This window comes from Schistocerca piceifrons, chromosome 5, assembly GCF_021461385.2.
Source record: "Schistocerca piceifrons isolate TAMUIC-IGC-003096 chromosome 5, iqSchPice1.1, whole genome shotgun sequence".
NCBI lineage: Eukaryota > Metazoa > Arthropoda > Insecta > Orthoptera > Acrididae > Schistocerca > Schistocerca piceifrons.
The window spans coordinates 664185689-664200477 of record NC_060142.1 but is presented as its reverse complement, the minus strand read 5'-3'; the positions used below and the strand labels follow the sequence as shown (position 1 = coordinate 664200477).

At 38.9% G+C, this 14789-nt stretch overlaps 1 protein-coding gene across 5 annotated transcripts in view; it reads left to right on the top strand.

The window, feature by feature from the left end:
- Window positions 1–14789, top strand: part of LOC124798133 (alpha-N-acetylglucosaminidase) — a 366096-nt gene that overhangs the window by 198363 nt on the left and 152944 nt on the right. For 2 of the 5 annotated variants that reach the window (XM_047261398.1, XM_047261402.1), the window contains exon 13: window positions 84–170. The exons of the other annotated variants lie outside the window; for them this stretch is intronic. In XM_047261398.1, coding sequence (XP_047117354.1) covers window positions 84–170 — 87 coding nt within the window. The remainder of the gene's footprint in view (window positions 1–83; window positions 171–14789) is intronic. 5 annotated transcript variants of the gene reach the window in all.

The window sequence follows — 14789 nt, the reverse complement described above, 5'->3', positions numbered from 1 at the left end:
AGAATTAAGAATATAATTATACATACAGAAAATAGACTGATGTTATGCAGGTTAATGAGCTATTTATGTATTTTTCATGTTAGTCCAGTGTGTACAGCTTCAGAGGCTCCCAGCGTGTCAGAGGAAAATATATAATCTGTCGCCGACCGAGTCTGAAACTTAAATCATTGGTAAACTATAATTTCAATAGTGCATGTTTGTATGGACCTAATGTGAGCAATGGCTTGTAATATATAATTCAGCAGAAAGTGGCTTTATAATAGTATATTTTTGGGCAGCTGTGTGCATGCTGTAGTGAGTCCTCCACTTGTATGAATATTTCACAATTTCTCAGACTGAGTGATCAGAAGTAAGTACCCAAATTCCCACTAATGACTTAAGATTTTCATAGCAGCCGTATTCTTGTTATTGAGGGTGAGATTCATCTGCTGGAAAAATTCAACAACTCATACCACTTGTTTACTTGAAGTTATTAAATTCTCTGCTATTCTTGTGTCACATGAGAAACTTGTCAGTGTGATGCTTGACACACCTCTTCTCTGGATTCTTGATATAAAGTAACTTTGTTCCCTAAGAAATATGCTATATTTTTTTAGCTAAAAGATACTTTCTCTACTGTGTCAACTATAGACCCTGGACATTGTCATGCATTTTCCAGGACACACGAATCATAATTGTTGGGGAACAGTGTCTAAAAGCTACTACTCTTTTTTTTTCTGAGACAACGTTGCTGTTGCTGTCTAAAATCTGAAGACTGATTTGGTACAGCCCTCCACAATAATATACCGCTCTATCAAGTGCCAGCCACTTCATCTCTGCATAACTTCCGCAACCTACATCAATTTAAACCTGCTTACTGTAGTCGAGATAAGGTCTCTTTCTACTGTGTTTGTCTTCTAATTTTCTTTCCTTTACCAACTTTGAGATTCCTTGATAGCTCAGTAAAAACAATGTTATCACCATCAAAATACTTCTGATTGTATATAGTACGAGTGTGATTCAAAAGCAAACCTAAAGAGTTCTATAAAATTTTGAAAAGTTGTGTGATGGAGTTGGTAGGTAGCAGTAGTGTTCCCTGAGGTGTTCCTTGAGGTTCGGAAAGTGACAGACACTTGGCAGAGTGATGCAGAAGAAGGCAGCAGCATCTTCAAGAAGATTGCCGCCCTGCTGTCAACATGTGCCACAGTCGACCAGTGATCTGCGATGCGTTTTTTTATAATAAAGGTGTCAAAGTAATCTAATTCATTGCAGAATGACAGTGTGCTACTGTGATTCATATTTCTCGTTGCAGCAAGTGACTGCTTCACAGCCTGTGCTCTCTGGATCCCTCTTGCCAACACCAGCTTTTCTGAATTGCACAGGTGGGAGCTCTCCTTGCAGTACAACCTATGGTCCCGTAACCTCCTGGCCTCAACCTTTGTTAGTCATTGTCTTTCACCCGCCTACCGCCTTCTCCATTCCCAGTCCAGCACTACACTCCCTTTATTCCACCAATGCACTCACAGTCCATTTACTTCCGTCCCCCTCCGTCCAACGTCAGAACTGCACCTAGCTGCCTGACCCACTCTCCACCTTACCCCTGTATGCTCCCAGAAGCAGCACTTTACGGTCCTCCACCACTACCCTTTTATCCCTCCCCCTTACTACCCCGGCCTCCTCCTTACTCCCACCTCCAGATTGCTTCTCCTGCTGCTCGCACTGTGACCTCGGCAGCCAGAGACAGTGGTCATACGTGTGTGAGTTACTTTTGTGTGTGTGTGTGTGTGTGTGTGTGTGTGTGTGTGTATTTATTGTGTCTAATTTGGAACCAGACCTTTTAGCCAAAAGCTTACTTGTTTAACGGTCTTTTTGTTGTGCCTATCTGTGACTCAACATCTCCGCTATATGGTGAGTCGCAATCTGTCCTCCGCTATATGGTGATAAGAATCTGTCCTTTTCATAATATTGCCAACTATTCTCCTTCAGTATCGTGTGTGAGTTACTTTTGTGTGTGTGTGTGTGTGTGTGTGTGTGTGTGTGTGTGTATTTTGTCTAATTCGGAAGAAGGCCTTTTAGCCGAAAGTTTACTTGTTTAACAGTCTTTCTGTCATGCCTATCTGTGACTCAACATCTCCGCTATATGGTGAGTCGCAATCTGTCCTTTTCATAATATTGCCATATATTCTCCTTCACTATTTTCAACAGTCTGATAAAAGTGGAGTGACATTTTGATTCCGCTCCTGCAGAAATCACATGTTTCTGAGGTGAAAAACTTGTCGAGCCATGTTCAGATGGCATTTTCATTCAGAAAGCAAGTTCCTTGAATGTTGTTTGATAGAGAGCAGAAAAGGTGAAAATCTGAGTGGGGAAGATCAGATGAATAAAGTGTGTGTGGAATGACTTGCCAACCCAACTCTTGTATATTGTATTTTGTCAGTCTAGCTAACTGCAGGTGGGCCTTAGCACATGGTAACATCATTTCACACAGTCTTCCTGGTCATTGTTCTTGGACTGTGTGTGCAAGATATCTCAGTTGTTGACAATAAATTTCGGCAGTTGATGGTTACATCACAGGGAGGCAATTCGTAGTACACCACAATGGTGCTGTACCACCAGATGCATAATATCATCTTGTGGATGTGTGCAGGTCTTTGTACAGGGAGTTGATGCTTTGTTTGGGCTCAGCGATTCTTTTCGTTTCCTTATTTTAGCTTAAAGACACCATTTCTCATCACCAGTAGCAATACAGACTAGGAATGATCAGTGCTATTCACAAGCAATTTGATGATGATCAAGCAGAGATACATATGTGGCTACCCACTGATTTTTGTGATTTTGGCTTGGAGCATGCAGTGCCCATGCATTCAATATTACAACCTTCCACATTGCTTGCAAATGTCACACAATGGAATTATCACAGTTCAACACATTTTCTCGAGCACAGCTGACATGGATAATTATGGATTAATGCGTTTAAGTGACCTTCATTACGCCCCGAAGGCCTTCCTGAATGTGAATGTGAGGGGTCACGAATGTCAAAAGATCCTCCTTAAAATAAGAAACCCATTTTCTTGCCATACTCTGTCCAGTGGTGTTATCCCCAAACATGGCACAAATGTTTCTGGCTGCCTCTGCTGCTGCCACCCTTCTATTGAACTCATACAGAAGAATATGTTGGAAATGTTTTGATTTCTCCACTTGTTGTCATGGTTTTCAGTCCAGAGACTGGTTTGATGCAGCTCTCCATGCTATTCTATCCTGTGCAAGCCTCTTCATCTCCGAATAACTACTGCAACCTACATCCTTCTGAATCTGCTTAGTGTATTAATCTCTTGGTCTCCCTCTATGATTTTTACCCTCCATGCTTCCCTCCAATACTAAATTCGTGATCCCTTAATGCCTCCATACAAGTACTTTCAGAAAAGACTTCGTGACACTTAAATCCATACCCGATGTTAACAAATTTCTCTTTTTCAGAAACACTTTCCTTGCCGTATCCAGTCTACATTTTGTATCCTCTCCACTTCAACCATCGTCAGTTATTTTGCTCCCCAAATAGCAGAACTCATTTACTACTTTAAGTGTCTCATTTCCTAATCTAATTCCCTCCGCATCACCTGACTCAATTCGACTACATTCCATTTTCCTCATTTTCCTTTTGTTGATGTTCATCTTATATCCTTCTTTCAAGATACTGCCCATTCCGTTCAGCTGCTGTTCCAGGTCCTTTGCTCTCTCTGACAGAATTAAATGTCGTCGGTAAACCTCAGAGGTTTTATTGCTTCTCCAAGGATTTTAATTCCTACTCCAATGTTTTCTTTTGTTTTCTTTACTGCTTGCTCAATATACAGATTGAATAACATTGGGGACAGGCTGCAACCCTGTCTCACTCCCTTCTCAACCACTGCCTCCCTTTTGTGCCCCTCAACTATTATAACTGTGGTAGGTGGTGGTAAGTTTAGGGTTACCAGTTTTATCTAATGGAAATTTAGGACACATTGGTGAAAAAACGTAGGACATTTGTCAAAAATGTAGGACATTATTGCTCAATGAAAAAAATTGTTTTAATTTCAAATTTAAATGCTATTTATAATATCCACAGGCATATACATTAATTTTTTTAAAATCTGACTCATACAATGTTAAATATGATAATCAACAGCAGCCAGTTATATTTCTCTGAAGAAGTAACCCTGTGCAAAACATTTAGTTTGTTTGAAATATAATCAAAAAATTCCAAACAACTGAAGTTTTTAAAATTATACTTCACAAAAACGATACCTTTGACTGAATCAACAGATGATCTGTTCCTTTCATCTGTCCACTGTGCTGTTAAGAGTGAAAATACTCTTTCAACATTAACATTATGTGCAGGAATAGTAAAAAAATACTGAATTAGTTTCAACAGTTCAGAATGGCAGTCCTCATGCTTGCTACCACTAAAATATCTAATCCACTTATCATTACAGGGCAATTTCTCAAGTTCAGAGCTATGATGCTGCAAAAACTGGTTCACATTACATATCTCATCACAACATTTGACATCATCTATTACAATTCCTTTATCACTCACGAGCTGTATACACTTTTGTACATCATCCATGCATACTTTATCATTTAAATTTAACCACCTAAAACAACCGAGTTCTGAAAAGGACACACACCATTTACCTAAATAGCCCAGACATTCGCCATTCAATGAAACCGCCTCCTGCTCAAAATTGTCAGCTTCTTTATCAAGGCCCTCCTCCCTAGCACGTATCAAGACTTTTTCATCTTTAGTGACATGAAATTACTCTCTAATCTATTCTTGAGAAGACAACACACATTATCTAAAATTGTGACCATCTCAACAATGGATGTTTGTTCACTTTCAAGTTGTTGTATCCAATGGTGGAACACAGACATCAATGATTGTAAGTGATATAAATGAGCCTTACTCAAACTGTTTCAAAGAAAATCTTTAGAACTTAGGAGCATTGGGTATAGACAAAAAGTAAGATTTTAAAGCCTCATACATTTCAATTATTCTGTCAAGTGCAGGGAACAGAGATAACCACCTGGTTTTACTGTGACTAAGAAGCTTTTTGTAACTAATTTCTACAAACTCACAATAATGCTTGAGTTCCTGTGTACTTACTGTATTGTAGAAAAGTAAGTGTACAGCTTGAAAACAATACACTATAAATCTACACTTAAAATATCTGACCCATGCTGAATGGCATTGTTAAGAATGTGAGCTGGGCAACCCACTCCAACTAAATTTTCATTACTATAGGACTATAGTTTGGTGAATACATTTTTGCCCTCTGGTCGACTTATAACACCAAAATTTGTTATCGTATTGTCAGCACCAAATGCAACACATTTCTTTTCTATTCCTACCCCTACTAAAGTGTCTTGAACATTTGATGATATTGTTTCTGCACTTTCATTTTATGTAGTTTTAATTTCGATTACCTGTGTCTGCATACTGTCAGCTTTAAGGTCAAAATATTGTATTAAAATAGGGAATACTTTCTGGGAACCATGATTACTGCTGTCGGTACTAACCCCCAAAAAAGAAATTTCTTTTAGACGTTGTATCACCACATCAACAGAATGTGGTGCAAAGACTTTATTAATAATCACTTTGGTCATTGTTCTTGCGCACGAAACTTTCTTTGCAATTTGAGAATTGCTGTGTAGTTTTGTGTTTAGCTTCATCATGCACTCCACGGATTTGTATGATGCTTGGTGATTAACAACATGAAATGCAAGTGTTGCTTCTGCAGCGCTAAAATGATATGCTGACTGTGTGGGCTGAGCAAAGAAAGCAAAGAAACCTTTAATATCTGAAGTACTGGCAGAATTTTGAGATGTTTTACGTTTCTTGGAAGACAGGTGTACTTCCAAATCTTGTGCACCTACAAGAGAAACGTTTCCGTCTTAATATATTTGCATTTTCGTTTCAGCATTTCGGCTTGTAAAAAGTACTGTGAATTAACTGTTGACTTTCCTCAATCTTAATCTTCAATAACCAAACTGCAAATGGAAGAGAGAGAAAATCAAGTCATTGGTTCTTCACATCTGTATTATGATTTGATGTCTCAATTTCCCGCCATTCATCGCACCGTTACCAACATCTGCACGGCACGCAGGCACCGCCGACACCAAAGTCCATATTAACCCAGAGTTCAAATGCTGTGTAGCCACATCTATTGTTCTTTATTACTATGGAATGTATATGCTGTATCACTGTAGCTGTGTTGCCATACCAACTTGCAGTTGCTGCTAATAACCAATTATTCGTTTCTATTTTCACAGATGCCAGATCATTTCTAATGATCACTGTTTATTTCTGAAAATGTAGGATATTAGAGACTTTTCAAAAATTCCCACCAGATGACGGACAAATGATTAAAATGTAGGGCATGTCCGGGAATTACCAGGCATCTGGTAACCCTAGGTAAGTTCCTGTGGGACTCTTATAACTGCCATCTGGTTTCTATACAAATTTTAGATAGCCTTTTGCTCCCTGTATTTTACACCTGCCACCTTCAGAATTTGAAAGAGTGTATTCCAGTCAACATTGTCAAAAGCTATCTCTAAGTCTAGAAAATGCTAGAAATGTAGGTTTGCCTTTCCTTAACCCATCTTCTAATGTAAGTCTACGGAATCCAAAGTGATCTTCCTCGAGGTCGGCTTGTACCAGTTTTTCCATTCGTCTGTAAAGAATTCGTTTTAGTATTTTTCAACCATGACTTATTAAACTGATGGTTTGTTAATTTTACCACCTGTCAACACCTGCTCTGTTTGGGATTGGAATTATTATATTCTTCTTGAAGTCTGAGGATACTTCACCCGTCTCATACATGTTGTTCACCAGATGGGAGAGTTTTGGCATGGCTGGCTCTCCAAGGCTATCAGTTGTTCTAATGGAATGTTGTCTACTCCCAGAACCTTGTGTCGACTTAGATCTTTCAGTGCTCTGTCAAATTATTCACTCCTTTCAGTGCTCTGTCAATTTCTTCTCTCAGTATCACATCTTCCATCTCGTCTTCATCTATGTCCTCTTCAATTTCCATAACAATGCCCTCAAGTACATCTCCCCTGTATAGACCCTTTATATTCTCCTTCCATCTTTCTGCTTTCCCTTCTTTGCTTAGAAATGGGTTTCCATCTGAGCTCATGATATTCATGCAGTTGGTTCTCTTTTCTCCAAAGGTCTCTTTAATTTCCCTGTAGGCAGTATATATGCTTCTACATCCTTATATTTGTCCTATAGCCATTTCTGCTTAGCCATTTTGCACTTCCTGTTGATCTCATTTTTGAGACGTTTGTATTCCTTTTCGTCTGCTTCATTTACTGCATTTTTATATTTTCTCCTTTCATCAATTAAATTCACTATTTATTCTGTTACCCAAGGATTTCTACAAGCCCTCGTTGTTTTAGCTACTTGATCCTCTGCTGCCTCAGAGCTACCCATTCTTCTTCTACTGTATTTGTTTCTGCTATTCTTGTCAGTCGTTCCCTACTGCTCTCTCTGAAACTGTCTACAACCCGTGGTTCTTTCAGTTTATCGAGGTTCCATCTCCTTAAGTTCCTACCTTTCTGCAGTTTCTTTAGTTTTAATCTACAGTTCATAACCAATAAATTATCATCAGAATCCACACCTGCTCCAGGAAATGTCTTACAATTTAAAACGTGGTTCCTAAATTTCTGTCTTACCATAATATAATCTATCTGAAACCTTCCATTGTCTCCAGGCCTCTTCCACACATGCAACCTTCTTTCATGATTCTTAAACCAAGTGTTAGCTATGATTAAGTTATGCTCTGTGCAGAATTCTGTCAGGTGGCTTCCTCTTTCATTCCTTACCCCAAGTCCATATTCATTTACTACTTTTCCTTCTCCTACTATCAAATTCCAGTCCCCCGTCACTATTAAATTTTTGTCTCCCTTAACTATCTGAATAATTTCCTTTATCACATTATACATTTCTTCATCTTGTCATCATCTGCGAAGCTAGTTGGCATATAGACTCGTACTACTGTGGTAGGCATAGGCTTTGTGTCTGTTTTTGCTACAATAATGTGTCCACTATGATGTTCATAGTAGCTTACCCGAGTTACTATTTTTTTATTCAGTATTAAACCTACTTCATCTAGCACTCCATTTTTTTGTGTTCACAGCTCCACTCACTATCTTCAAAGACAAAATGATAGTAAGTAAACTCAAGTAGCAACAGTGAACTACAAATAAAAAATGGCAATCAATAAATAACTCCAAAGCAACCAGAAAACACACATGCAAAACAAAAATGCTATGAACTTATGCACAAACCTAATGATAGAAGTGATGTGATAACCAGAAGAGTTATGTATTGGTAGAAAGGGCAGTTAACAATTCAAATATATAGTAATGATTGGGAAACTCACAGAGGATTCTTTATCAAGGAAGATACAGCAGCACAGTAAAAGAAAGACACAAAGAAAAAAATATAGCATAGCATCTGTTTACCTTGTAGCAAGGAAAATATCAACTGTTCTAGTTTATCAGTCAAGTCAAATGCTGTTACTATTATTACTTTTTTTGGTCTTGAATTTTTGTGTGCCTCTAGCATCTTGTTAATTTCCACCTCATTATGCCCAGCTTTGCCTCTCTCTTAACTTGTGCGAGTGTACCATATTTATCCGATTATAAAACAAGGTTTTTCCCACATTTATCATTAGAAAAATATGGGGCCGTCTTTTATTTGCAGATCAAACTATTGCTGCTGAGATCAACATTTGTACATTGTTCAGTAGATTAATATAGGGGTTGTCTTATATTTACAGATGAAGGTTTGGCTTTTAAGTTTCCTACAAATTTACTTTGAACAATCCTGGAGGGTAGGGCATATCAGACAATACTTGCAATCAAATAGGCTCGAGATCTTTGAAAGCACTGAAGTGGTCGATACAGTATCAACATTGCTTGAACAATTGTATGATATTTGACTTGCGGCACTAGTGGAAGGGTTAAGTGAGGAACTATGAACTAACTGCTACAATAGTCTAATGTTCTGCGTAAAAATTGACAATTTCATGAAAGATAGGAGAAAATAACATTAAATTATATCAACTTCCAAACTTTTGTTGTATTTGAACAAGTTTGCAGTAAAACTTATCGTGCGTGTATCGATACTGTATACATATATTTATGCTGCATCCAGAGGCGTAAAACTTGTCCTTCAGAAACCAATACTGGATTCTGAGCCCTAAGTCAGTATTTTATTTGGTTGTGGGAAACTAATGACTTGCCAAGTTGGTTTGCAAATGAGAAAATCGTTTGCTGTAAATGTGTTAGAAAACTGGTTTCTTGAAGAAGAGAGAAATTCCTGACAGGAACAAACTTAGAAGATTGATGAACAACTACCAAGAATTTAAAATGGCATCAACGTTCAAAGGCGGGGAGGACCTTTGTCCGAAGACCATAAACAGGCATTTTTTGGTGGGCTCAGAAGATACTGGCAGGAAAGTCAAAGCGGGAACAAGAACAAGACTTAGACACTAAAATGAAATTGGTTGTTACCACGCAGTCTATAGAGGCTCAACTCGATAACTGAGAAGAAGAAGAAGAAGAAGAAGAAGTTAGAAAACTGGAGAAACTTGTTATCAGCCTTTAATCATCTTTAGAACAAGACAATGACTTTCAGATGAAATGAAAAGGGCTATTAATCTAAAATGAAATGTCTAACAAACACAATAAATCATATCAACCCTTAGCTTCCCAGGTCATTTTCTTTCACACTTTGTCCCAGATGCAGTCTGACAGACCAATATATTTATATAGCCATAAAAACAAAGATGAGGTGACTTACCGAACAAAAGCGCTGGCAGGTCGATAGACACACAAACAAACACAAACATACACACAAAATTCAAGCTTTCGCAACAAACTGTTGCCTCATCAGGAAAGAGGGAAGGAGAGGGGAAGACGAAAGGAAGTGGGTTTTAAAGGAGAGGGTAAGGAGTCATTCCAATCCCGGGAGCGGAAAGACTTACCTTAGGGGGAAAAAAGGACAGGTATACACTCGTGTGTGCGAGTGTATACCTGTCCTTTTTTCCCCCTAAGGTAAGTCTTTCCGCTCCCGGGATTGGAATGACTCCTTACCCTCTCCTTTAAAACCCACTTCCTTTCGTCTTCCCCTCTCCTTCCCTCTTTCCTGATGAGGCAACAGTTTGTTGCGAAAGCTTGAATTTTGTGTGTATGTTTGTGTTTGTTTGTGTGTCTATCGACCTGCCAGCGCTTTTGTTCGGTAAGTCACCTCATCTTTGTTTTTATATATAATTTTTCCCACGTGGAATGTTTCCTTCCATTATATTAATTATATAGCCATAAAAATTGATTTCAACAATTTCAGCAAAACAATCAGTTTTTTATGTGAAAGGTTGCATTTATTCCACTCAAAAATATATGTTGTTGTTGTCTTCAGTCCTGAGACTGGTTTGATGCACCTCTCCATGCTGCTCTATCCTGTGCCAGCTTCTTCATCTCCCAGTACATACTGCAACCTACATCCTTCTGAATCTGCTTAGTGTATTCATCTCTTGGTCTCCCTCTACGATTTTTACCCTCCACGCTGCCCTCCAATGCTAAATTTGTGATCTCTTGATGCCTCACAACATGTCCTACCAACCGATTCCTTCTTCTTGTCAAGTTGTGCCACAAACTCCTCTTCTCCCCAATTCTATTCAATACCTCCTCATTAGTTATGTGATCTACCTATCTAATCTTCAGCATTCTTCTGTAGCACCACATTTCAAAAGCTTCTATTCTCTTCTTGTCCAAACTAGTTATCGTCCATGTTTCACTTCCATACATGGCTATGCTCCATACAAATACTTTCAGAAACGACTTCCGGACACTTAAATCTATACTCGATGTTAACAAATTTCTCTTCTTCAGAAACGCTTTCCTTGCCATTGCCAGTCTACATTTTACATCCTCTCTACTTCGACCATCATCAGTTATTTTTCTCCCCAAATAGCAAAACTCCTTTACTACTTTAAGTGTCTCATTTCCTAATCTAATTCCCTCAGCATCACCCGACTTAATTCGACTACATTGATCCTTGTTTTGGTTTTGTTGATGTTCATCTTATATCCTCCTTTCAAGACACTGTCCATTCCGTTCAACTGCTCTTCCAAGTCCTCTACTGTCTCTGACAGAATTACAATGTCATCGGCGAACCTCAACATTTTTATTTCTTCTCCATGGATTTAAATACCTACTCTGAATTTTTCTTTTGTTTCCTTCACTGCTTGCTCAATATACAGACTGAATAACATCGGGGAGAGGCTACAACCCTGTCTCACTCCCTTCCCAACCACTGCTCCCTTTCATGGCCCTCGACTCTTATAACTGCCATCTGGTTCCTGTACAAATTGTAAATAGCCTTTCGCTCCCTGTATTTTACCCCTGCCATCTTTAGAATTTGAAAGAGAGTATTCCAATCAACATTGTCAAAAGCTTTCTCTAAGTCTACAAATGCTAGAAACGTAGGTTTGCCTTTCCTTAATCTATTTTCTAAGATAAGTCGTAGGGTCAGCATTGCCTCATGTGTTCCAATATTTCTGCGGAATCCAAACTGATCTTCTCTGAGGTCGGCTTCTACCAGTTTTTCCATTTGACTGTAAAGAATTTGCGTTATTATTTTGCAGCAGTGACTTATTAAACTGATAGTTCGGTAATTTTCACATCTGTCAACACCTGCTTTCTTTGGGATTGGAATTATTATATTCTTCTTGAAGTCTGAGGGTATTTCACCGGTCTCATACATCTTGCTCAGCAGATGGTAGAGTTTTGTCAGGACTGGCTCTCCCAAGGCCGTCAGTAGTTCCAATGGAATGTTGTCTACTCCCGGGGCCTTGTTTCGACACAGGCACTTTCAGTGCTTTGTCAAACTCTTCACGCAGTATCGTATCTCCCATTTCATCTTCATCTACATCCTCTTCCATTTTTCCATAATATTGTCCTCAAGTACATCACCCTTGTATAGACCTTCTATATACTCCTTCCAACTTTCTGCTTTCCCTTCTTTGCTTAGAACTGGGTTTACATCTGAGCTCTTGATATTCATACAAGTGGCTCTCTTTTCTCCAAAGGTCTCTTTAATTTTCCTGTAGGCAGTATCTATCTTACTCCTAGTGAGATAAGCCTCCACATCCTTACATTTGTCCTCTAGCCATCCCTGCTTAGCCATTTTGCACTTCCTGTCAATCTCATTTTTGAGACGTTTGTATTCCTTTTTGCCTGCTTCATTTACTGCGTTTTTATATTTTCTCCTTTCATCCATTAAATTCAATATTTCTTCTGTTACCTAAGGATTTCTACCAGTCCTTGTCTTTTTACTTTCTTGATCCTCTGTCGCCTTCACTTCTTCATCCCTCAGAGCTACCCATTCTTCTTCTACTGTATTTATTTCCCCCATTTCTGTCAATTGTTCCCTTATCCTCTCCCTGAAACTCTGTACAACCTCTGGTTTAGTCAGTTTATCCAGGTCCCATCTCCTTAAATTCCCACCTCTTTGCAGTTTCTTCAGTTTTAATCTACAGTTCATAGCCAATAGATTGTGGTCAGAGTCCACATCTGCCCTTGGAAATGTCTTACAATTTAAAACCTGGTTCCTAAATCTCTGTCTTACCATTATATAATCTACCTGATACCTTCTAGTATCTCCAGGATTCTTCCATGTATACAACCTTCTTTTATGATTCTTGAACCAAGTGTTAGCTATGATTAAGTTATGTTCTGTGCAAAATTCTACCACACGGCTTCCTCTTTCATTTCTCTCTCCCAATCCATATTCACTCACTATGTTTCCTTCTCTCCCTTTTCCTACTCTCGAATTCCAGTCACCCATGACTATTAAATTTTTGTCTCCCTTCACTACCTGAATAATTCTTTTATCTCATCATACATTTCATCAATTTCTTCATCATCTGCAGAGCTAGTTGGCATATAAGCTTGTACTACTGTAGTAGGCGTGGGCTTCGTGTCTATCTTGGCCACAATAATGCATTCGCTACGCTGTTTGTAGTAGCTTACCCGCACTCCTATATTTTTATTCATTATTAAACCTACTCCTGCATTACCCCTATTTGATTTTGTATTTATAACCCTGTGTTCACCTGACCGAAAGTCTTGTTCCTCCCGTCACCGAACTTCACTAATTCCCACTATAACTAACTTTAACCTATCCATTTCCCTTTTTAAATTTTCTAACCTACCTGCCCGATTAATGGATCTGACATTCCACACTCCGATCCGTAGAACGCCAGTTTTCTTTCTCCTGATAACGATGTGCTCCTGAGTAGTCCCCGCCCGGAGATCCGAATGGGGGACTATTTTACCTCCGGAATATGTTACCCAAGAGGATGCCATCATTATTTAACCATACAGTAAAGCTGCATGCCCTCGGGAAAAATTATGGCTGTAGTTTCCCCTTGCTTTCAGCCGTCGAGTACCAGAACAGTAAGGCCATTTTGGTTAGTGTTACAAGGCCAGATCAGTCAATCATCCAGACTGTTGCCCCTGTAACTACTGAAAAGGCTGCTGCCCCTCTTCAGGAACCACACGTTTGTCTGGCCTCTCAACAGATACCCCTCTGTTGTGGTTGCACCTACGGTACGGCCATCTGTATCGCTGAGGCACGCAAGCCTCCCCACCAACGGTAAGGTCCATTGTTCATGGTTCATATACAAAAAAATTATAAAGTTTATTTTTACAAAAAAAGGGTGTTTAAACACAAAACTGCAGATAATGAACATAATATTACATAATAATGTTAATGATGATTTTAAGAGAATAATAGTGAAAGCAGCAGATGATCAAATAGGTAAAAAGACAAGGTAGAAATCCTTGGATAAGACAAGAGATATTTAATTTAATTGATGATTTGCCTCAAAATGGCCAAGCATGAATGGCCAGAGGACAAGTGTAAGGATTTAGAAGCATATTCCTGTAAGCTAAAGGCAGGTACAGCCTACAGGACAGTTAAAGAGGCCTATGGAGAATAGAGAAGCAGCTGTATTAATATGAAGAGCTCAGATGGAACATCAATATTAAGCAAAAAAGGGAAAGCTGAAAGGTGGAAGGAATATATAGAGGGAGATGATCTTGAAGGCAATATTATAGAAAGGCAAGCGGATGTAGATGAAGACGAGATGGGAGATACAATACTTTGAGAAGAAGTTGACAGAGCACCGACTGATCTAACTCGAAATAAGGCCTCGTGAGTACAAGACATTCCGTCAGAACTACTAATAGCCATGGGAGAGCCAGCCATGACAAACTCTTTCATCTGGTGTGCAAGATGTATGAGAAAGGTGAAATAACCTCAGGCTACAAGAAGAATGTAATAATTCTATTTCCAAAGAAAGTAGTTGCTGACAGATGTGGAAATTACCGAACTATCAGTTTAATAAGTAATGATTGCAAAATACTGACACGAATTCTTTAAATAGGAATGGAAAAACTGGTAGAAGATCAGTTTCGATTCTGGAGTAATGTAGGAACATGTGAGGCAATTCTGATCCTACGACTTATCTTAGAAGATAGGTTAAGGAAAGGCAAACCTACGTTTATGGCATTTGATGACTTGGAGAAGGCTTTTGACAATGTTGACTGGAATACTCATTGACATTCTGAAGGCAGCAGGGGTAAAATCAGAGAGCGAAAGGCTTTTCCAACTTGCAAAGAAACCAGACAGCAGTTATACAAGTAGAGGGGCAAAAAAAAGGAAGGAACGGTTGAGAAGGTGTGACGAAGCAAGCTGGGATAAT